The 26,357-nt window shown below is 37.2% G+C and overlaps 1 protein-coding gene across 1 annotated transcript in view; it reads left to right on the forward strand.

Moving 5' to 3' along the window:
- LOC126088218 (neural-cadherin-like) overlaps window positions 1-23,497 on the forward strand; it is a 112,316-nt gene extending 88,819 nt beyond the window's left edge. Inside the window, exons 22-26 of the mRNA XM_049906345.1 lie at window positions 199-388; window positions 7,180-7,418; window positions 13,047-13,247; window positions 15,716-15,889; window positions 19,919-23,497. Coding sequence (XP_049762302.1) covers window positions 199-388; window positions 7,180-7,418; window positions 13,047-13,247; window positions 15,716-15,889; window positions 19,919-20,031 — 917 coding nt within the window. The 3' untranslated portion in view covers window positions 20,032-23,497. The remainder of the gene's footprint in view (window positions 1-198; window positions 389-7,179; window positions 7,419-13,046; window positions 13,248-15,715; window positions 15,890-19,918) is intronic.
- The last annotated feature ends 2,860 nt before the right edge of the window (window positions 23,498-26,357 follow it).

Below are 26,357 nucleotides of genomic sequence, written 5' to 3' on the forward strand. Positions count from 1 at the left end.
AATTTTTGCAGTGTCTGCTTCTCTACAAGCAAAGATTCTGCATATAGTTAATGTTTCAGGAGTATTTGTTACTAAATAATGTAATCCGAAACTCCGCAAAATACATATTTTAGTATATCAAGACCTCTTGGAAAAAGTGGTAAAGTCACACTTGAAATTGTGCAAAGATAGAAATTTTAAGAGCTGCATATTTTTTAGGCTGCCTGGATGACATCAGACTGGAAGGGAAACATCTGCCTCTGCCTCCTGCAATGAATGGGACTCAGTGGGGACAGGCAACAATGGCTAGAAACTTAGAGCGTAACTGCCCTTCTAATAAACCATGTGCTAATGTCATCTGTCCTGATCCATTTGAGTGTGTTGATCTGTGGAATGAATATGAATGCACGTAAGTATTTAATTCAGTTTCTTTTTCAATTTTTATTTGAATTTACTTAATTTATCATAGGACAATGAAACTTCAAACTTGACCCAAACTTCGCATGTTTCTACATTTTACTAGGTGTGATTGGAAAGTTTTAATAATGTGTGGTACTTACATGCTACTGTGATCCATCTCCTTCAGAATAGTCCCCTTCTGACTGAACACACTGACTCCAACAGTGTTTCCACTTTTGGAAACATTCCTGGAAATTTTTTTCCTGAAGTATGTTAAGGACGCTTTATGTATTTGCCTGGATTACTTCAATCGAATCAAATCGCTTTCCTTTTAGTGAAAATTTCAGTTTAGGAAACAGGTAGAAGTCTGCAGGGGCCAAATTAGGGGAGTATTGAATTTTGAATTTGGTAAGAAATTCAACAATGGAGAAGGCATGATGAGCCGGAGCATTGTCATGGTGTAACACCCAACTCCTGTCTTTCCACAATACAGGCCTTTTCTTCCGTACCTTTTCGCGCAAACGCTCAAGGACACATTTGTAGTATTCCTGGTTAATTGTCTGTCCTCCAGGTGTAAATTCAAGGTGCACATTACTAGTAGAATAAAAAAAAAAAAACAAATCACCATCATTGTCTACACCTTTGACCGACTTTGCCATGCTTTCTTTGGACACGGTGTACCTGGAGTATTCCACTGCATAGACTGCACTTTGGTTTTAGGATCATATCCATTTACCCATGATTTATCACCTGTAATTACCCTATTTATTAAATATGGGTCATTTTTAGTCTGATTAATCACCCCTTGCCGCACTTCAAATTGGCATTGTCTCTGGTCAATTGACAACACTTTTGGAATGAATTTTGCGGACATTCAATGCATGTTCAGATCTTCAGTTAAAATTGACTGAACTGCATAGAAACTTAAATTAAGTTCATCAGCCATCTCCCTAATTGTAAGTCTGTGCTCAGAGTGCACTAAGTCGCAAACTTTCACAAAATTTCCATTCATTTTTGAGGTGGAAGGACGGCCGGACTGTGGTTCATCTTCAAATGATTCGCGGCCATTTTCAAATCCATTGGACCAGTCAGAAACATTTGACTGGCTCATACAATTATCTCCAAAAGCTGTTTTTAATAGTCTGTAAGTCTTGGAATCTGATTTCTCAGTTTTAAAACAAAATTTCTCACAAACTTGTTGCTCCATTTTTACATCCATTTTAACGCAGACAGAATCTGGCAGTAAGCCCAGGAAATGCAGTTTCCTGTCAGAGGGCGTTCAAGTACAAGGCAATGACTCACTCCCCACCTTCCATGTACCTGCGCACCAAACCAGTAAGCAGTAGCGGATCCATTCTTAAAACTTTCCAATCACACCTCGTATGACTTTGTAGATCACCAAATTAAACTTCATTTCTCCTTTACATCCTCCTACTGTCCACTACCTTGATAAATGGTAAAATTGTCCTCAACTTGAAAATTGATTTAAATACTGCAGTACATTACTAGGCGTTGTCCTATCAGAGGTGGTGTTTCTTTGTCTTCCTCCACTCTGTAAACTGACTTATTCAGCGCAGTATGTGGTTTTTTAACATAAACAAATAAATGTCAGTTGTGGAAGGGGTTAGTGCCTATACGTGGGAGGAAGAAAATCCTAGGATTTTCTAAGGATTAAATGTTTGAACTCTTGTATTTACAATCTGACACTTATCCACAAAGTCACTTTCTGTCCTTAAGATGCTCATAGGAGGGGAAAAAAGTCTTTCAGCTGAAGCTTAATCTACTGTTAAGGTGTAGTGCTCCAGTTTATACGCAGAGGGATGATGAATAATCATACAACACAGATACAGTATAGAACACTTTTATTAATGCAAGGAGCATACACATTAGAAGCACCCAAACTCAATGAAGTAGTAAGGTGGACTAACAGTCAGAGTGTTCTGTGCATTTGTCAACATAGTGTTCTCGTTCTCACAGAGCTGGGGGAAGAATAATACCACATATCGATCCACATAGTGCACCCAAGTGACCAAGCAGATTGGCGCATTTCATACCATCTCTATTGATGTCATTCAAAGCAAAAACACTGTCTGCAGTGGTGAAGTGCAAAGCTGGTTGATGTGGTCGAATAGGAGGTAGCTTGAGATTTGTGATGTGGCCATCAGGTTGTCAAGGCAATGTTCATGGTGGAAGAGCAGCCAAATAGTGTTATCCATAAGAGGCATGATATGATGATGCACTGTAGGCAATGTGGAAGACAATGCAGCCAGCTGCACGAGGTCCAGAGCAATCAGATTCATGCGTGGCATGGTCGCTGACTTTTCAAAAGTGACTAGGCGCGAATCCAACTGGTTGGATTGCTGTGGCTCATGAGTAGCCTGGCTTGAATGCAAAACTGGATGACATGCAAGACCACATAGTGCATTGTCTGTTACACTGCATTGTCTAGCAGTGTTGTGCGCTGTCATAGCATTGTCCAGAAGATTGTCACTGTCATTTTTTATCACACAAGATGCAATCAGAGTGTTATCCATAGCATCTGACATTGTGACACAAGAACTGTTGTCCAGTGGTGTAAACTGCATGACACATTGAGGCCAGGACAGCAGCATTGTAGTTGCAAAATAGTTGGAAATGTTCAAGTTATACGCAAACACGGTCATCGGAATAATCAGTGTAGTGCTATGTGTATGTACAGTGGTGATGATGAATACTCACGCAACACAGATACAATGTAACATATTAACACAAGGAGCATACATGTCAGAAGCAATTGAACTCAACTAAGTCAGTCAGAGAGTTTTGTATGAGGTCAAATATGATGTTTGCCATACAGTGTTCCCACAAAGGCTTCAACAATCGGTACTTCAGTTTCTGAGATTAGCAGAAGAACTAATTTCATGATTAGATGAGGAAGAGTTCTTTTAAGTAAATTGCTTCATGAGCAAAATCAGTTAACTGCAGACTGATAGAAGTATGTCCCTGTATAATTGATTTCTTAAAGAATATCCAATTTGTTACACCTAAGAAATATATGTATATGAACTTTTTCTAACTTTGATATTTGCTGAATATGAATGTGCCAGAAATGTCACTTGCAAGCACTCATCTGACATTAGTGAATAGCAATCAGTTATTTTAACTACTTTAAATATATGGAGTTCCCTGCATTGTAAGCACTGTGGTCGCAGTTTTAGATAATCTAATTTTCCTTTTACTTCTGGAACCGCACTCTCATTTCTCACAAAGAAAGAAGCATGTGGTGACCAGAGAAGGAGGAGTAAAGATGGAATCTTAGTACCCCATTGTTATACACAATAATGGAAACAGAATAGAAAAAAATCAGTGACACAATATCTCAATTCAGTATCAATGTCATCTTCCACTTTATTATTTCTTGACCATTATCCTTGAATTGTATTAATCTTTAAAATTTATTTTTCTAATCCACGTTATTCTTTCTTATTCCTTGGAGAAGTAATTGCTACTTATGAAAAATCAAGTCTGTCAACTTCTCACATTTGTACTCCATGCTTAGACGATATGTCATACTCATTGCCAGTTAATTTACTCCACTGAGAATTTGCAAGAAATTAAAACTTGTACCAGCTCAGGACTCAAATCAAGACACTATGATTTAGTGCATAGTACTTTTATATTTATGTGATGCAAGCATGTGCCTTAGTCTGTGGACTAGCCCTTTAATACAGGAACTTGGGATTTCCTCTCAACCCATCATTGGCAGAATGAAGCTTTAAATCAGTCAGTGGGGCATGGTTAGATGTATCAGTTGGAAGGAAGATATTCTGGTTTGAGTTCTGATGCAACATAAAGTTTACTTGTCATAAATGTTTGTGCATTATTAATAAAGATATTTGGCAATGCAGATGTAATACATTTACATTGTTACTAACAGTGCAATTTTTTTCCTAGAAATAACCAATTAATTATCATTTTTGTGTAAATGTTTCATTTTGGAAATGTTGTGTTTTTATTCCCTTTCTAGTTATTAATATACTATCCCCTTAAGGAGCTGTAGAGACAAGCTGTTTGTTGATAGCTAGTGAAACAGGAGAAATTATTGTGGGAAGAAAATCATTTTTTATATGTTATATATGAAGACATAAATCAGCACGTACAAAAATACTGTAAAAATCTTTGACAACTGATGATAAATGCAAGTAGCATTAACAATGATCCAACAAAATTATTGTGAAAGGGAATCTACTTTTAGAAAGTGTCAACCATTAATTTTACATGTACATAGTGTGGTCCATACATTCCTGGACTTAGGTAATAACAAATTCAAAAGAAGATGTATATATGTTTGTTAGCTATCTCTTTGCTCAAAACAGAATCAATTTCACATAATACATTTCTCAGTATGAATTTTTAATGTCTTTGTTGCCCCATAAAAATATTCTTTGGCTGTTGTCTTTGCGATTCACTGCTGCTGATTAGCAGCATAGTTGTTCATCATAAAGAATCACCAAAATTGAAAAGATCTGAAAAAGCTCTTATGATTCAAGCTAGAAAGCATTATAACAATTTTTAATAGACTTTCTTATGCACTGTTGTACTTGGAACTCTCATTCTTTGCGAACAGTGCCACTGTTTCTGCAAAGTACAATCAACATTTTCTTCACCTACTATTTTTGAAAGAACAGTTTTATCAGTGTTGGTGATGTTTCATTGAACCATGCAGAACTCACAACTTATATTTTAGCATCTTTATGTGTTGGTGTCAGATAAGCCTTCCACTGATGTCAAATTGGTGCCCACTGTTCTTTCTATACCTCCATCTCCCAACTCTGACATATGCATAATAGGAGATCATTTCAGACATGAAAGAGAGAAAGAGAGAGAGAGAGAGAGAGAGAGAGAGAGAGAGAGATCTGTCTGGGAACTCTTGGACTGCACTGTGTATCCCACAAAGCATTAAAAGGCATGGAAAAAAAAAAAACTAAAAATCGAATGCTGCAGCCATAGTCAGTAGTCGACATTTCTTGTACATTTTCTGAGATAAGTTTACATAAAAGCTACTGCAGATTTTTCAGTTAAATATATTTCAAATTGATACTGACTCAGGAAATTAATTGTAACAAGAATTCAAAAGTAATTTCTAGTTTCAATCTCTGTTAATGGTGATAAATCTTCTTCTAGACAAATTCTGACCTTTAAGTAAACAATTTCTTTCAAGGATTCAAATACAGTATACTCCCAATTATTTAATCAGTGTGTAAGTATCAGTGAAGCAAGTTAAAAGAAATTTGCAAAAGAAATGAAAGAAATGTGTTGACATTAAAATAAAAGTTAGAATTAATTAAAAGATTTAATAAGGGGAAACCTGCCACAAAACTAAGTGCTGATTATGATATTGGAATCCACACTGTTTGGTACATTAAAAGGAATAAGCAGAAAAAAAGGATGTCAGGAAATGTGATTCTAGTTCTGGACCACCTGTACAAAAAGCATGAGGCAATCTACCTTGATGAATTAGATGCTGCTCTTTTGCAATGATTTAGCAACATCACAGGATTCATAAACTTACTGTGCTTTTGAAGATGTTTATGAAGAAACATCAAATGCATGGCTAAAGGTAGACACATGAATGCAGCTGTCACTAAATTAGTTACACTGAAACTGTGACTGCAGCTTCACAATAAGCCAAAGAAGAGGACAGTGAATGTGAAATAGTCATTGTACCACATTGCAATGTGTTGATACTCTTCTAGATTATATGGGCCAGAGGGGGTTTCAGTACAGTGACATTATTGCTGCAGGAAAAATTCAAATTGCTGCGAAAAAAAAGTCAACTCCTCTCAGATTCAGACCAATATCATAGACTGTTTTAAGAAACAAAAAGCCCTACAGTACCTTTGCACAGAAATTGGATAAACTTTTGTAGAAATAACAAATGTTTGAAAATATCTCGATTTTTCATGTTTTTCAATTACAGTGCATTTCCTTCCCCACATTACCCCAAATAATCAGGAGTATACTGTACTCAGTAATAGGAGTAGCAAACTGTGCATGTGTTAAATAAATTGCTGATAAAAATTTTAAAATCAAGCAAATACTGTCAATGGAAGAAACACACTCAAGTTGTCTAATAACGTGTAGTTTTATATGCTGTTTTTTGGTAAACTACTCTTTCATAGCAATAATGATATCTTGCAACATTTCTCAGCTGTGGTGAAGGCAAGGTAGTGTCTGCTGACCAAAAGGGGTGTGAGGATAAAAACGAATGCCTGGACAGACCATGTCAAAATGGTGGCACATGCATCAATGAAGAGCCAAAACTTCGTTATCAATGCTTGTGTCCCGAGGGATACTGGGGGGAAAATTGCGAATTGGTGCAGGAAGGGCGAACTTTGAAACTTAGTATGGGGGCACTTGCAGCCATCTTGGTCTGTCTGCTCATCATCCTTAGTAAGTCACAAAATATTTGGTGATGAGAAATGTAGGAAAGTCCTTTTTCTTTTGCTCATGCGCATGGAAAGTATGTACTCATGTAACAGCCAGCAAATAATTTTGCTTGAATATTGGGAACTGTTTGAATGTCAGATTTGCTCCGCAACTTTAATGGAATTAAATGCCTTTATGTCTTGCACTGACTTTTTTGTATGTTTATGTAGAGGTCATTGCTTATTTCTGTACAGCTTCTTACATTTGTTTCATTATTTTTTATTTTTCTTAAACGGTGTTTAGATCTTGCATTTCAGTACTGTTGACTGCAAAGGTCAGTAAGGTTCTTTGTGCATGTAGTTATATTTTTTAATGTTTGTATGTGCTTGCTAGCTGTCCCACTGGATTCCGAATTCAGGGCAGAGATTGTGTAAACGAAGATGAATGTGAATGGAGGCCCTGCCTCAATGGAGGCCGTTGTGTTGACTTTGCTGATGAACGTCATTACGCCTGTCTTTGCCCTCCTGGTTTCAAGGGAATACATTGTGAACTGGAACAGCTTGAATCAGGAATAATTAAACCATCCACAAATTTCATCATAGCCATCATATCTTGTGTGATTCTCTTGATAAGTAAGTTTTAAACAATTTATTTTTATGTATCTTTGTAGATCATGCATGCATGAAAAATATCAGTTAATCTCTTGTCTCACATTTTGTTTTTATTTGTGCAGTGCATTGGTATTTTTCTATTCTATATTATTCTTAGGCAGTTGTTCATATTTGGATTCTATGTTGATAGATGTAATGAATATCTAGAGTGAGCCATTATATAGTAATAATTAATGCATGATTACTGTTATCCATTGCTGAATCCAATTGACATTCATAAATTTTGTGCATATTTGCTTAGAAAACGTTCAGTACTATCTTTTGTAGTTACTAGCTGTAAAAGTGTTGCTAATTGCATTCAGTTTTTCTATATATTTATATTTGTCCATTTGTTTGTTCAAAACTGTAACAGATTTCTTTCTTTTTGGGTTATTTATCTTTTAAAAAGATAAAAGACAGAATTGTAAATGAAAAATTTTCTGTCACTACTTTTCTGTTTTCACAATTAATTTCGGAATGTGATTCACTGATAATGAATTGTTTAAAGTCAAGTTATGTGACAACTGCAACTTCTAGGACCAGTGAGATTTGTACGTCTAAGCATAAGAGTAAGCTGTGATGTGGATTGCTGGTGTTATAATAATACTTCAGTAAGGAGACTGATCTTACTTACTTAATAGGTGGGAGATAATAAGCATAAAATCCAATAACAATACAAAATGACATTAATCTACCATTTGAATGTGTTCCTCATTCCACATTACTTTTCTATTACAAGTTTCTGTCATTAATTGTATGTATTTGCTCCCCAGAAGTGATGTATTTTGTGACCTAAAGCTCTGGACACATCATCATCAGTTTGAAGGACTGAATTATCTCTGATATGTTCACTGCTGATTTATTTTGCTCTGGCATCCCCCCCCCCCCCTCCTACCCCCCTATGGAAAGCAATATTTTTGCCAGGTGACTATCTGAGGCAAGATAATTTATTCCACTATCAGTTTCAACCTAAGTAGCCATTTTAAGCAGGTCTGTGACACCTTGATAAATTAGTTAGTAAAGTTAAAAAAGTCAAAAATGAATTTCAAGAACATGCAATCCATGATATTAAACTTACGTGCAGTAAGGCATCCTATGAAAGTTTAACACGATTGGTGTATTAATTTGTCATGGAATTGCAGAACCAGTTGAAAATAGCCCTTTGGGCTGAAGTCATCAGTGAAAGAAATTATCATACTTCAGGCAGATGGTTAGCTAAATTTTTACCTTTCCATAATATATGATGACCAAAATGAAAATATTTGCTTTGGTTGATCAGTTTTCCTTCTCCTTATTTTGGAATCTTGTTCGGCAGTGAGTATGGTGTTTTGTTTTCTTCATTTTGATTAAATATGTTTAATTTCTTCCCAATATTTTCATTTCTCATCCTATCTGTATTGCTCCACTGTGGCTAATTAATGCCCTTAGTGGCAGATTGATTTCCCAAGACTGATGCATTGATGAGAAATGATGATAGAATGAAACCATTTCTTTTAATTGATGAGGTGAAGAGCATGTGACAGCTAAATATGAGACATGATATGTCTTAAGATTGATGCAGCCTTATGATGAATGCCACTTTTTGACGAAGTAAATTGACATCAACTTTATTCACATGTTCAAAATAAAAACACTAGGTGTCAATGAATTCTACTTCTTTAGCTTTTCTCTAAAGCATCAATGCCTGGCACCACTTTCTGAGCACATCTAATTTGAAGATAGGTGAGCTTCTGTCGGTGAATTTTATTCTCCTCACTGCGAAAAACAGTTGCTCGCACAAGTATGTAGGGCCAAACATTGATATAATCATGTAAATTTGCAATGAGAAAAAGTTTTATTTGAACTTACAAGACTTATTTTAATATGAGATGTATCATGCAACTGATTTTCACACTGTAGGTTTATAAGTAATAACTGTAACTAGCCATCCCACAATGATGTCAGGTAGATACTGACATGTCTGACCTTTGCTGTGAAGTTCCTAACTCAGCTATAATGCTCCTTTTCACCAATTTCCAAAGAGCTGCCTCCACTTCAAGCACCGCACCATTAAAGATGAGTATAAAGGTTGCATCTACAGCTGTGGTGAATGTAACACATGGACATTCCTGTGAAGACAGTGCACAGTTTGCACTTCCCCTGCACTACAAAATGACATCTGACTAGCACACATTACCTCATGTGCTCACTTCCCAAGCTGCGAGCGAGTGTAGTCACCCATGGAGAGGGTAAAGCAGCAGAAGGGCGAGAGAGTCAGTCTGGAGGAGAAGATGGAGAGAGGTAGGAGGAGGAAGAGGAGGTGGATGGAGAGAGGGATGAGGAGCTGATAACCAGAGATAGAATGAGGAGGACTTTAGGATGTATCTATATCCATATTTACCAATTATGAAGCATTGCCAGATTTGCTAGTAAATATATAAAATCACTGTCACAGTTAATCTGGTCTGTAGCCATTAATATAGTCGCTTTTAAATGATATTCATTCTCAAAATCTAGTTCAGTGGTAGACGTGTGGTACGTGGATAAAAATATTTTTTAACTCTAAGATATGCCAGTATCAAAGAATGAAGTCATAAGTTGCCTCCATGAGAAAAAGGTTTCACTGTACCACCTCTGCATTCAGATTCTACTGTAGATACTATAGAGGGTGGTAGATGGCATTCGACAGACATTCTTTTATGTGCACATTTCTGTCAGGACATCACATAATGTTTTGTGATTCATCGCACATTAAACTGCTTCCATTGTTCAACTACCTTGTAATATCACACTGTGTGCAATGTGGAATCAAGGATAGTTGTTAACAACCTTATAGTCTAGAAACATGACAATCTCTGGTTGCCAAAGCCAGACTGCTGAGCAGGGCAGTCTAGTCTTGGCAGCAAGAGACTGTTGTCCTGTTTGTGTGGGCTGCATTTGTGTGAGTGTTATACCTATTCTGATTAAGACCTGTCTGGTCAAAAGCTTTGTTTGACAATATTTTTGTTGTGCCTATCTGCGACTCAGCATCTCTGCTATATGGTGAGTAGTAACAATCCTTTTCATAATGTTGTATAAAGACACTGAAAATGTGTAGTGGTAGGAAAGGAGACAGTTACATTGTTTAGTTACTTCATTTGTGCTCACGGTACACTATTGGCCATTAAAATTGCTACACCATGAAGATGACGTGCTACAGATGCGAAATTTAACCGACAGGAAGAAGATGCTGTGATATGCAAATGATTAGCTTTTCAGAGCATTCACACAAGGTTGGCGCCGGTGGCGACACCTACAACGTACTGACATGAGGAAAGTTTCCAACCAATTTCTCACACACAATCAGCAGTTGACCGGTGTTGCCTGGTGAAACGTTGTTGTGATGCCTCGTGTAAGGAGGGGAAATGTGTACCATCACATTTCCGACTTTGATAAAGGTCAGATTGTAGCCTATCGCGATTGTTGCTTATCGTATCGCGACATTGGTGCTCACATTGGTCGAGATCCAATGACTGTTGTCAGAATATGGAATCGGTGGGTTCAGGAGGGTAATACGGAATGCCGTGCTGGATCCCAACAGCCTCCTATCACTAGCAGTCGAGATGACAGGCATCTTACCGCATGGCTGTAACAGATCGTGCAGCCACGTCTTGATCCCTGAGTCAACAGATGAGGACATTTGCAAGACAACAACCATCTGCACGAACAGTTCGACAACGTTTGCAGCAGCATGGACTACCAGCTTGGAGACCATGGCTGCGGTTACCCTTGACGCTGCAGATGCTGCACCTGCGATGGTGTACTCAACGACGAACCTGGGTGCACGAATAGCAAAACGTCATTTTTTCGGACGAATCCAGGTTCTGTTTACAGCATCATAATGGTCGCATCCGTGTTTGGCAACATCTCGGTGAATGCACATTGGAAGCATGTATTGGTCATCACCATACTGCCGTATCACCCAGCTTGATGGTATGGGACGCCACTGGTTACACGTCTCAGTCACCTCTTGTTCGCATTGACGTCACTATGATCAGTGGATGTTACATTTCAAATGTGTTACGACCCATGGCTCTACCCTTCATTCGATCCCTGCAGAACCCTACATTTCAGCAGGATAATGCACGACCACATTCTGCAGGTCCTGTATGGGCCTTTCTGGATACAGAAAATGTTTGACTGCTGCCCTGGCCAGCATATTCTCCAGATCTCTCATTAATTGAAAACGTCTGGTCAATGGTTGCCAAGCAACTGGCTCGTCACAATATGCGAGTCACTACTCTTGATGAACTGTGGTTTCGTGTTGAAGCTGCATGGGCAGCTGTACCTGTACACACCATCCAAGCTCTGTTTGACTCAACACTCAGGCGTATCAAGGCCGTTGTTATGGCCAGAGGTGGTTGTTCTGGGTACTGATTTCTCAGGATTTATGCACCCAAATTGTGTGAAAATGTAATCACATGTCAATTCTAGTATAATATATTTGTCCAATGAATACCCATTTATCATCTGCATTTCTTCTTGGTATAGAAATTTTAATGGCCAGTAGTGTAGATTACTGATTTGTCAGAATAATCTTTTCAATATAATTTTGCTTTTTTAAAACTTTTTTGGTGCTTGCAGTCTTAGGGAGTAAGAATGAATGATCTGTCTGGTTAGTTGTAGGCTGTGGACATTCCAGCTGATTACTAGTTCCCCATGAAAATAGCAAACAGTCTATGTTAAAATTACAGTGTTTCGAAATTTGGTTCATGTACTTGTTACAGCTATGTCGCGGAATCTTCTGATTAAGTTGGAGATCTGGGAATTCTGCAGAGTAACCAATCTGGTCTTCATAAAATTACAAAGAGATAGAATATACCTTTAGGAGATGAAATTCTGACATCACAAATAGACGCTTAAAAACAGAAAAAGTATTTCTAATTTTCAGAACTGTAAGTTTCCTCCATGGGAGGGGGGCAGGAGACTAAGTGATCTGCTCATCCCTTCCAATCTTCTGACATCCCCCTTTCATTCCCAAGAAAAGGAATTGACAGTTCAAAAAACTAGGAATAGTTTTTTAAGCTTTTAAGTTTGCCTGTTATTGGTACCAGAATTTTGTCTCCTGAAGGCACTCTGGCTTCTGCTAATTCTACAGTTTCTCAAGTGAATTCTCTTACTGATACAATTCTGGCCTCTCCTATTTCAAACAGAAGACCTATTTATATGTGTGATGAAGTAGGTGGTCTCAAATGGTGTTCAACATTATTGTCAAGTGGTACACATGTACTTTTCATTACATATCATGTCTTCCATTTCTGTTTTTCAAAACAGATATTTGTGGTCTGATTTTGTTGGATATTTATAGAAAGATTATGAAATAAGGTCTGAAAAACATTAGTCATTATGTGTTAGAACTGCTCAGCTGTGAATATTACTGCAAATAAGCTTTGGTAACATGAAGGTATGTATGTATTGAAGGGCAGTATCTCATATGCTGCAGCTGTCCTTTCATTTTTTGCATTGTAATTACTCACTTTATGCTTCCATCACAGTGTAAGACTTATCCAAATCTTTCAATCAAGAATTTGCAACATTTGGATAGTCTGTTATTCTGACTAATAATCATACCACTTATCTCTCCTATTTCAGTATTGGTCCTAGTCTTTGTAGTGTACAACAGGCGCCGTGAAGCCCACATAAAGTATCCAGGGCCAGACGATGATGTCCGTGAAAATATTATTAATTATGATGATGAGGGTGGTGGAGAAGATGATATGACAGCTTTTGACATCACACCTCTGCAGATTCCTATTGGAGGGCCAATACCTGAGATGACTGGAAAGATGCCATGTAAGTAATAGACTGAAACATTGTCTCTTCTTTCTGTTGCACAACAATTAAGGTAATTGCTGCTGCATACACCCCAAAACAATTAATAATGTGTTACAATAATGTAGATTAATATAAATTTTATGCAATAAATTGATGTCACCATGAAAGAGAGAGCAGCTGATGAACTGTGGATATTGTTGCAAATATCTGAAACAGGAACAGTTCAGAGTACTATGATATACAACTGATTTTGTTGTAGGTTGTAAGATGATTTGACAATACTGTGCTGCCTTTTCTTTTTTAGCTTATATATATATATATAATAGAGGGAAACATTCCACGTGGGAAAAATATATTTAAAAAGAAAGATGATGAGACTTACCAAACAAAAGCGCTGGCAGGTCGATAGACACACAAACAAACACAAACATACACACAAAATTCTAGCTTTCGCAACCAACGGTTGCCTCGTCAGGAAAGAGGGAAGGAGAGGGAAAGACAAAAGGATTTGGGTTTTAAGGGAGAGGGTAAGGAGTCATTCCAATCCCGGGAGCGGAAAGACTTACCTTAGGGGGAAAAAAGGACAGGTATACACTCGCACACACACACATATCCATCCGCATATACACAGACTTCCTTGAAACCCATATCCTTTTGTCTTTCCCTCTCCTTCCCTCTTTCCTGACGGGGCGGCCGTTGGTTGCGAAAGCTAGAGTTTTGTGTGTGTGTTTGTGTTTGTTTGTATATATATATATATATATATATATATATATATATATATATATATATATATTGTTCAGAGTAATGAAACAAAGAGGTATGTTAGTTAAAGGCTCTATGGGTGGTACTACAGAATGTATTCAATTAACATGATGAAGTAAAATAAAGCATCACATGTATAACATTCAGGCTAACACTCTTTCGAAGGATATCAAAAGTGGTGACTGAAATATCGTAATATGGATATACTTTATCTACAGCTTTTAATCTAATCATCAAGAGTACTGTATGCTAGAGGCAGTGAACATTGTCAATATTACCATGTAAGTCCAACTGGCAAGCCTGAAGTCAGACAGAAGTGAATATTTCTCAATAAAAAGTCAGCAGTACCATGTGATAATTTTTTTTGGAATCATTGATTGTCATCAGCAGATCTTTTGGATCATTTTAAGGGCCAAAGTTCATATGGGAAATTATAACAGATGCCAGTGAGACAAATTTTCATAATCAGGCACGCGCACACACACACACACACACACACGCGCTTTTTGTGAAGTGTATAATTTTACATTTCTGAACATTTAAAACTAGTTGCCAATCTTTGCACCACCACGAAACCTTATCGAAATGGCTGAATATTTGTGCACTTTTTTCAAATAGTATGTCATTATAGATAGCTACATCATTTACAGAATTTCTGAAGTTAATGTTCACATTATCTGTCAGGTCATCAATATACATCATGAACAACCAGGGTCCCATTTATTTTCATGGGACACCCCTGAAGTTACTTCTACATCTCCAACCAAGATTACATGCTGCTTTGTCCCCACAAAAAAATCCTCAAGCCTGCCACAACTTTTGTTCAATACCCATAGGATCACACATTCATAAATAAGCTTTGGTGTGGTACTGAGACAAATGCTTCTTGAAGGTCAAGAAATACTGCATCTACCTTGATCCATAACTTTCAGGATGTCATGGAAAGAGCATGAGTTTTTGGGATCCTTGCTGGGTGGCATGGATTTGTTCATTCTGTTTGAGATATATTGTTAGTTTAAGCTCAGAATATACTCTAAGATTTTACAACAGATAGATGTTAATGAAATCTGCAAATAGTTTTGTGAATCACTTCTGTAGCCCTTCTCATGGGGTTGGCTTCTGCCTATCTTCCACCCCCCCACCCCCCCACCCTCTCCGTCTTGGAATTTGCAGTATACTATCATTAGAAGGGGAGCTAATAAATGAGTCAGAAATTCATGATCATGGTGCCATGTTCAGTTTAATCAATTTCAACACTCAATGCCACTGACCCTAATATTCAATATCCTCATCTTTGCAGTAGTGTGAGAGTATGCTGGGGCAGTTCTCGTGAATCCTGCTTTGTGTAGGACTACTTGAATGCAGAGTTCTGCATTTCTGCTATTGCATTTTTACTCTCAATTTCAGTTCATGTGTCATTACTGAGTGTCGGGGCACTAACGCTGATGTCAGTAACAGCGATTACATATGACCAGGATTTCTTTCGGTTTTGAGGAAGGTCTATTCTTGGCAAACGGAAGACATTTAAAGAGAAATTGTTATTAAACACTGATAACAACTCATTATTCAAATGTTATATGCAGTGATACATTGCAGATTTTCTATGACTGCTTATATAATAGATTTTTAGTCAATTACTTACAAGTTATTCACTTAAAATATTTTTCTTTTATTAATGGTATCTCAAACCAGTTCATGAGCATTTTATTAAATGTTCCTTGCAGATTCACATTTTCCAGTGCCTCCTTTGGGGTCTGAGCCAAATGTCGGTGTCTTTATTGAAGAACACAAGAAACGTGCTGATGCAGATCCTAATGCTCCTCCATTTGATGACTTGAGGAACTATGCATATGAGGGAGGCGGTAGTACGGCAGGCTCTTTATCATCTTTAGCATCTGGTTTGTATCAGTTTATCCAGTTGTTATTATCCAATATTCTGCTAAATGATGTATATCTTGGCTTATACTAGTTAATGTGAATACTGAGCAATTGTTTTGAATGAAGAAGCCAACAATTTACTTTTAGTTACAGCTGCAAGATTACATTCACAATTTTTTACTGTCAAACAGTTTCCCTTGCTGACAGCATCTGTAACCTTTTAATTCTGTATGAGTTCAGATCTTCATGCATCTTCCATGTAGTGTATATGAAGTGTTAACAAGGCAGCTTGTCCCTTTGACTACTAGACGTGTAGCTACAAACTGAAACACTGAAACTCTTGTTACAAGTTTCCTATGAGAAACTGGGAAGAGGGGGTGGTGGGACAATATGCAGTTAAGAACTTTTTGTTGTTGTGGGCAATGGACAGGCACCAACAGTACCGAAGGACTGTTATGTCAAGTGTGGAAATGGAAGCAGGTTTAGAGAAACAATTTTATGTGGGACACATTAATATCTAATAGGAAACGACCAGATGGTGACAAATGTGTTGATTGTTCCAAATACAGGGTGTTTCAAAAATAACCGGTATATTTGAAACGGCAATAAAAGCAATAAACAAGCAGCGATAGAAATACACCGTTTGTTGCAATATGCTTGGGACAACAGTACATTTTCAGGCGGACAAACTTTCAAAATTACAGTAGTTACAATTTTCAACAACAGATGGCGCTGCAAGTGATGTGAAAGATATAGAAGACAACGCAGTCTATGGGTGCGCCATTCTGTACGTCGTCTTTCTGCTGTGAGCGTGTGCTGTTCACAACGTGCAAGTGTGCTGTAGACAACATGGTTTATTCCTTAGAACAGAGGATTTTTCTGGTGTTGGAATTCCACCGCCTAGAACACAGTGTTGTTGCAACAAGACAAAGTTTTCAACGGAGGTTTAATATAACCAAAGGACCGAAAAGCGATACAATAAAGGATCTGTTTGAAAAATTTCAACGGACTGGGAACGTGACGGATGAACATGCTGGAAAGGTAGGGCGACCGCGTACGGCAACCACAGAGGGCAACGCGCAGCTAGTGCAGCAGGTGATCCAACAGCGGCCTTGGGTTTCCGTTTGCCGTGTTGCAGCTGCGGTCCAAATGACGCCAGCGTCCACGTATCGTCTCATGCGCCAGAGTTTACACCTCTATCCATACAAAATTCAAACGTGGCAACCCCTCAGCGCCGCTACCATTGCTGCACGAGAGACATTTGCTAACGATATAGTGCACAGGATTGATGACGGCGATATGCATGTGGGCAGCATTTGGTTTACTGACGAAGCTTATTTTTACCTGGACGGCTTCGTCAATAAACAGAACTGGCGCATATGGGGAACCAAAAAGCCCCATGTTGCAGTCCCATCGTCCCTGCATCCTCAAAAAGTACTGGTCTGGGCCGCCATTTCTTCCAAAGGAATCATTGGCCCATTTTTCAGATCCGAAACGATTACTGCATCACGCTATCTGGACATTCTTCGTGAATTTGTGGCGGTACAAACTGCCTTAGACGACACTGCGAACACCTCGTGGTTTATGCAAGATGGTGCCCGGCCACATCGCACGGCCGACGTCTTTAATTTCCTGAATGAATATTTCAGTGATCGTGTGATTGCTTTGGGCTATCTCAAACATACAGGAGGCGGCGTGGATTGGCCTCCCTATTCGCCGGACATGAACCCCTGTGACTTCTTTCTGTGGGGACACTTGAAAGACCAGGTGTACCGCCAGAATCCAGAAACAATTGAACAGCTGAAGCAGTACATCTCATCTGCATGTGAAGCCATTCCGCCAGACACGTTGTCAAAGGTTTCGGGTAATTTCATTCAGAGACTACACCATATTATTGCTACGCATGGTGGATATGTGGAAAATATCGTACTATAGAGTTTCCCAGACCGCAGCGCCATCTGTTGTTGAAAACTGTAACTACTGTAATTTCGAAAGTTTGTCTGCCTGAAAATGTACTGTTGTCCCAAGCATATTGCAACAAATGGTGTATTTCTATCGCTGCTCGTTTAGTTTTTATTGCCGTTTCAAATATACCGGTCATTTTTGAAACACCCTGTACATACATCTTCATTTCATTCACACTTATCATATCATGAAAGGAGCCATTTTGAACCCATCAAATGCAGTTATGACTCATGGTAATTCAGTAAGTTTACTACTCCATTTCTCGGATCCCCAAATTCTGTGATTATTTTTAGATGTAAACCAGCTCTTGTAGAGGAGCAAGACAATAAAGTACACACCATGAGTTTATAACACAAAATAAACAACAATTTCCACACTCAGTGGACCAGTTGAAGTTACTCAAAATTGATGATGTAGTTAGTATGTGAATTTGTAGTCCATTTATATGAGAACAAATGGTGTTTGAGTTCACGGAGAGAGCAGTCAACAATGAAGTTATTCTAAGAAATTACCTACTACACATTCCACATTTGCTGTGTTTTTTTGCAGTAGCTTGGTAGGATGTCCTTTGTCTGAAAACACGTTACGGTTTATGTTTGACATCTGTATTGTGTGTGGCTTGGTGGATTACTGTTGGACTACAAATTCTCAGTTAATCCTAGGATATTTTCTGACACCTATCACTGCTTTCACAACTAGCAGTAATGCGTATATGTGTATAGTCACATTTGCATCATCGTTTGAAGTCTGTATCAAACTTAGATCCTCCTATAACGGGCTGGGCAAGTCAGTTCAGAATTCAGAGGTGAGAGGAAGGCAAGGACTTTCCACCTCCAATTGAGCCACACCTAGTGAAACACTGTCATATTCAAATGTACATTTGGGTTGAGGGCAGCTTAATCATCTTACTAGCTGACAAACCTGGCATTGCTTGGGTATTCATTTTGCCGATTTGCTATTAGAAATGAAAACTGAACTGTGTTTGTACTGTAATATAAAAAAAATCATTATTATGGATTCATGAAAACACCTTTGATCTCATGCAGTAGACATGACATGAGACAATACCAGGCAGTTTCTGTATGCTGGGCACAGCTGCTTTGTGTGTCTATAATGTGATTTTTGTAAACGTCTCTATGGAAACGCCTTTCTGTAGCTCTATACATGGTTGCTGTTTTTGCCTACAGTTGTTTGTGCTTCACAGTTGAAAGCTGTCAGAAGTTCTGCCAGGTGTCAGGGATTTCCTTAAGTGAACTCAACTGTAGGATCGTCTTAGTGGGAAAGAATAGATGTATTAAAACTTAATGCACAAGGCAGCAGTTTTCACGATCACAGCGTTTATGATGTCTTATCTCCAAAACTGTAATAAGTAGGAGGTTCTTACCCCAACAACAATTGTTGCCTAATAGTAAGGGATTTGTTCACAAAATTTGGTTGGAATCAGTCCAGTGGTTTAGGAGGAGATGTGAAACATATATACATACATAAATGTTTATAATATGTATGGGTCTGCATCTTGGTTCTAAGTGGGCAGTTTCACCTAGTTTTGGGATACTACATTCAGAGGTTCAGCCTTTTTAATGATCACCACTAAATTGTCTGTGTGCATATAAGGGTGTAGAAGAACTGTCTGCCTTGGAGATGCCCATTATTCATGTGTACCTGAGTACCTGCTATTATGGTTAACATTGAAACTTTAAGTAAGCATTAGCACAAAGCAAACTGCATGGATATAGGTAGTTTTTAAGTGACTTGCTGAATTGTCCCTGTATTAATTCATTTGATTAAGTACCTTAGTAATTAAAAACTTGCCATTATGAATAAGTTTAAGAAGGCCTCATTCATCATGTAATTCTTATAGGAATTGGTTAAGTTTTGTAAATTTGGATCCATATATTTGTAAGTGGAAGGAGTATAAAAAATTTAGCAAATAGGCTGAATCGTAGGACCAAGCTTATGTAATGTCATCAGTTATGGTCTCCAGATAAATGAGCAAGAGACAAAAATATTAAGAAATTTTATAATGTTCTATATACTTACTTCCATTAAGCATCTGAAGCAGACTTGTAAATTATTTGTTTCAGGCACTGATGACAATGAGCAGGACTTTGATTATTTGGGTGCATGGGGTCCACGGTTTGACAAACTGGCTGATATGTATGGACAAGAAGGTGAAGAAAGTGAAGAAGAACAGTAAAGGGAAGCTACAGTCCTCCACCAGTCATTTTTAGCAGACTCTGTTAGATATTTACTGCAGTGCAGGTGGTTTGAACACCTCATTTTGAGGTGAGTCGAAACAGAAGCATTTATCATGTGCTGTAGACAAGAACTGTGTTGGCACTAATCTGATCTCGTTGGTAGGGAGAATCTGAAGCCCTAGTCTATCCCTGGCACTCTATTCCTTTTACATGGACCTGCCCTGTGCCAGATATTTACCTCAACTCAGGATTTGCAGATTAACTCACACTGTTATAGTATCTTATATGAAGCAAAGAATTTGTTCATGTAGAGGTAAGCTTCCTCTTACTGAACAACATGGACTGTCTAATTCCTGTTCCTCATAGGTCACTATCCCAGAAACTGGCCTAAAAATTCATACTTTTGATATAAGAAGAAGAAAAAGATGAAGTCAATTACTTCGGGCATATAGAAGAACTGATTTCAGGGGGATAAAGTTTCAGTCTCAAAGTTCGTGATGCAGGCCACAGGCCTTTTTCTTGGTAGTATACCTATGATGCTCCTAGGCCTTTTTAAGTGAGATTATGTGAAAGTAATTTTAAGACAAATAAGACTGTAAAGGCCCACAATCAACGTGAGTCTCACTATGCTGTGTTCTTGAGTATAGGATGAGCACGATGCCAGTATTTATAAACAAGTGTATATGTATTGTTCTCTTAATGTGAATCAATTGTAACTGTGAATGTTTTGTACATAGTTGTCATAGAGTAGAGATGAGTTATGTAACTGTGAAAAAGTTTGTCCTGTACTGTAGTTTATGAACTGTAAATAGGTTGTCATTGTGTTGTAATGTTTAAAGTACAGTATACCAAGCCAAGGATTAGTAATTTATTTCATGTTTACATTGTAATATTATGGGCTCAACTTGAAAGAAGGCTACTGTGCTCATCTTTCCTCCAAGGCCACAGTTTCTGTGACATTTCTGTATGTGTATGATTTGTATTTGTTCCTGTTCATATGAGCGTGGATGTATGAGAGTGTGTGTCAGTTAAAAAAAGTCGCAAGTGGCTGTTGAGCGTTGTGCCATTACTCAAGTAAGAAAGGACTGGATAATTGAGTGTAGTATGAAAGATATATATATAGTTTGATTGTCAGCATACTAGCTGGAAATAAATCAAAAAGGTAGCTTGGAGAATGTATTTATTATTCTTTTACCCTTCTTCTTTTGGCATGAAATTATGTCAATTATGAGAATGTGTAGTGTAAACTCACAGAAAAATCACATTAATGTTTTGCACTTGTGTATCAATTTGTAGTGTTAGTCATATTTTAATACATGTATAATGTAAAATACTTTGGTCTTCATTCAAAATGTATAATTCTGTGTATCATCATACTTACGTTGTGAAGGTGTGATTGTTTGAGTACAGTGTGTAACTTATTTGTGTGTTCAAGACCTTAGTAAGGAGATTTATTTGTACTTTAGTTAATTAATTGTTCTAGTATATTTTAAGCTCTGTAGCCAAAGTAATCATTTCAGTTTTGTATTTCTTTTTGTGAGTCATGCCATCCTGATAATTGTTTGTGTGTGTGTGTTTTTTTTTTTTTACTACTGTATCGGATTTTGTCATATTGAATAATTAATTGCACCAGTTCATAAAATGGTAATTTTTTTTTTCTTTTTTCATTTCTGCTATTGAAGTAGTACTCTTATGTAACTGCAAGCAGTAAACTGCCTCATACATTCAGTGTAGCAGCTGAACAAAATGAATGGTAAAATCTGTATGTGATAAATATTGTGACTGTGCTGTTGATGAGTTCATCAACAGAAAGTGGCCACAGGACAGTTCTCCTGTTGGAGATCTGGTACATGTTTTCAATTTCTTATACTAAACAGGACTGACAGTTTTTTAAGAATTAATTTTTCTATCTTTATGGTGATGAATGGGATACTTTGTACATGTTAAAGATAATGCTCAAAAACAAAAGCTCTCCAGTACTCTGTAACTTATGTTGCAAACTCTAATGGGGTAAACTTTTTTTTGTTCAGAATAGTGGGGTAATAATAATTTGTTCATGTAGTATCTGAATATTTCTATTGTCTTGCATTGTTGCTTCTACAATCATTTGTTATTTTTTTATTTTGTTAACTTTTCCCTGATATCGCTTTTGTTTATAAGATTGCAAGAAATTAACATATACAGCTTCAGTAAGCACAAAATTGGGAAAATTATATTAAAAAAACATTTGGGATTATTGACCATATGTTAATTAAATATAATTTCACATAATAAATAAAAATCCAGTAACTGAAACAGGCAATCAATTGTCTGAGGCAATTAGTAATAAGAGAATATGTAACTGAAAACCCTGATATCTAGATATTGTGTCAGGCTGTGACAATTGGCTCAAATTTCTAGACAAGTTACATCAGTATTAGTGCTAATGAAAGCCTTCTGTATGGCATGGTGTGTAAAATAATGTGTGAGAAAGCAAGTAACTGTGGTTCATTTTCATGACGATATAATGTAAAACTGCAGTTAAAGGCATGTAATCTAAAAGCTCAAATTGTCACTGCCATTACAGAATTTAATGAACATTTCTACCACTTTGATTCAGAACACAGTGTAAAGATCAAAATGAAAAAGAAGTACATCTATGTAAATTTTTGGGCATAGTTCAGCATGAGATATTCAGATATTTTTTAATCACTGAGAGAAGTAAGGAGGCAGTACTCTGCCTACATAGTGACAAGAAAAGGAGATTTTGTACAATTTTGAACTAATAGGAAAGCCACATTACACTCCTCATTATCACCATTATCACATCAGACATTATGATTGTTTCTTACATGAACCATGATACACTGACTGTGGGTTAATTAAAAACCACTAAATTCTGTCTTTAATGACTTTTGAGACATATTTGTTGTTTTATTTTTATTATATTTATATAACTGTAAAATGTGTTTCAGTAGTGCATATTGAAAAAATGATAGATTTGTGACTAATGTGAACTCAGAGGTTGTGGTAGCTTGCTGATAGTTTTCTGAAAATATTTTATTTATGGACATACATTTTTGCATATTGTTTAAATATTAATATTTAAAATCAGCAGTTGGACCAAAAATGACACTCATCCTCTAAAACTAGCACCAGAGAGATGGAAAAAGTTTTTTTGTATCTGAAGTCATTGAAACTTTAATTGTATTCCAAAGCATAAATTGCAATGTGTGAAACTGAAAATTAACCCAGAGAAGTGGTTCAGTGTGCGGTTACAGTATTTGTACCTTCATCTACATTGTTATGTATTGGATGTGCATGATATTTTTTTAATTTCATTTCTAGAACTGTATGCTGTAATTTCATTATGTGAGCAAGGTGCAAGCCAACATGACAGAACCTTAATCCCTGAGCTTGCTATGTTAATTGTGTAATTTTTCATTGCCAACTGAAATCTTGGAATAATAAAGTGTAATTTATAATTTTGATTGTATCATTTAACCTTAGATTTCTCTCGATTTTTGAGAGTGCAGTACTTCATATTATAACAGAGTTATTTGTGTTCATGAGTGAGTAATTATCAGCATCTCCTTTGATGTATTTTTCATCCATTTGAGTTAGTAGTCCTATTTGTATTCATTTCCTCACATAGCTTTTATTCAACTGATGTGGAAATTTCATGTTAAGTAACTTAATCCATGCTCCCTGGTTTTTAAGTTTTCTGTATAGTTTGATGGTACAAGCAGTACCATCAGTGTCAATTCAGTGCAGAGAAACGATTAGTAAATCTGGTTTTTATCTGATTATTGGTAGACTTGGTAGTACAACTTGAATCACAGTAAAAGTATGATGTGGAAGGCAACAGGATGACACCACATTACTTTCGAAGTATTACAATTTGGAGAATACAGAGAATAATGTTGACATTACTGACCATGGGACTCAAACCATGAGATTCGTCAGGTGTATGAGTGAGGTGCCCCAGGTTGATACCTGGGAAAAGCCTCTCATTATGAAGAAAATTATTATCAGCAATAATGACAAAATGACTCTAAGAAATCTAATTGTAAGGGCAATAAAATGAATCAGAAAGTATTTGCCCCCTCCTGGTTTTTTAATGCGAACTAAACATATTCATTCCCACTGGCAGACCTTTCTTAGACTGGGCTAGTCTAAGCTGGGAGGTCCACTACATGGAGTTGCTGTCAGCTGTTGAAGATGGTGGTTGTGCTTCACACTTCCATGATGTACGAGCAACAAAGTGTTATGAATTTTCTGCAGAGTAAGGGACAAGCATCCATAAAAATCTACAGGGAAATGCAGCCAACATAAGGGGGGGGGGGTAATGTGTTGCATTGAGAAGTGTGAGATGGTTGTGCTGTGAGTCTGCAAAAAGCCATGAAGGCTTACAAGATGTTGAGTGTTTAGGAAGGCTGCGTTTGTCGCTGACTGACGACATTCCCCACCTGCATGCTATGGTGAAAGTGGATTGCATATGGGAGTGTTAACATTGTCATTCACGCATCCTTAAGATACTGGAAGGTTTCATGTCTGTTGGTGGGTGCCTAAGCAGTTGGATGACATGATGAAAAGCAAGCAAATGATTCCTTCACAGTGGTGTATTGAGGAGAGGAATAGTTTTCTGAACCGTATCATGACTGGCAATGAAATGTGGATACTGCATTTCATGCTGGAATTGAAGCAGCAAAGCATGATGTGGAAATACCCAGGTTTGCATGTGGCAAAAAATTCTGTTTTTTTTTTTTTTTTTTTTTTAATTTCATTTTTTTTTTTATGTCAAGTTCCATAGGACCAAATTGAGGAGCAAATCTTCAAGGTCACGGAACATGTCAGTACAAGAAATTACTTTATGAATCTGAAAAAAGTCAAGCCATAAGTTTAAGTAAACGCAATCAACAATACGACAAGAAACAGCTTAATTTTTCAAGGAACTCCTCAGTAGAATAGAAGGAGTGACTACTTTGGCCATCGGTAGTTATTTTTTTGCTCAAATAGTAAAACTCTTCTAAAACTTTTAGTTTCTCATTTCCTTCTCTAATTCCTTCAGCATCGCCTGGTTTATTTCGATTACACTCCATTACCCTTGTTTTACTTTTACACACTCCAGTCACATTAATATGATTTGAAAGTGCGTGAATTATTGCTAAGATTTTTGAATTTTAGTGGTAGCTTATTGAAAATGGTTGCAGCACTATAATGCACACCTTTTTGCACAAGAGTTAAGTAAGTCCAGTCCAAACGCAGGTTTGATTTCTGCCAAGTATTAACCGAGTGAAAGCTAATTATTCTTGGGAATGAGCTAATATTGTTAACAAGAAATGACAGTAAGGAATATATATATTGTGAGGCCAATGTCAAAATACCCAGACTCGTGACCAGGGGTCGACAAGAGGTTCATGGACTTACACCACTTATTGCCCGAACCACCCATTCCTGAATCAAAAATATCCTTTTAGAATGAAAAGAGTTACCCCAAAATATAGAACTGTATGACATAAGTGAATGAAAATAAGCAAAGTAGACTAATTTTTGTGTCGAATGATCGCCCACTTCAGATACCATTTGAATAGTAAAAATGGCAACATTAAGTCTTTGAACAAGATCCTGAATGTGGGCTTTCCATGACAGTTTACTATCTATCTGAACACCTAAAAATCTGAACTGTTCAGTTTCACTTAACATATGCCCATTCTGTGAATTAAAATGTCAGGTTTTGTTTAATTGTGTGTTAGAAACTGTAAAACCTGAGTCTTACTGTGATTTAGCATTAGTTTATTTTCTACAACCCATAAACTTAAGTCATGAACTGTGCTATTTGAAACCGAGCCAATGTTGCACACAACATCCTTTACTACCAAGCTAATGTCATCAGCAAAAAGAAATAAAGAGTTACCTGTTGTACTAGAGGGCATATCATTTATATAAATAAGGAACATGAGTGACCCCAACACCGATCCCTGGGGTACCCCCCACTTGACAATGACCCACCCAGACCCCACATTACAGCCATTCTCAACACTGTGAATACTGATCTTTTGCTGTCTGTTGCTAAAGTAAGAGGTGACCCAATTGTGAGCTACTCCCCGTATTCCGTAATGGTCCAACTTCTGGCACAATATTTTGTGATGAACACAATCAAACGCCTTAGTTAAATCAAAAAATATGCCTAGCATTTGAAACCTTTTGCTTAACCCATCCAGTACCTCACAAAGAAGAAAAGAGAATATAGCATTTTCAGTTGTTAAACAACTTCTAAAGCTGAACTGTACATTTTCTAGCAAATTGTGTGGTATAAAATGATCAATTATCCTTACACATACAG

Source organism: Schistocerca cancellata, chromosome 6, assembly GCF_023864275.1.
Source record: "Schistocerca cancellata isolate TAMUIC-IGC-003103 chromosome 6, iqSchCanc2.1, whole genome shotgun sequence".
Classification (NCBI taxonomy): Eukaryota; Metazoa; Arthropoda; class Insecta; order Orthoptera; family Acrididae; genus Schistocerca; species Schistocerca cancellata.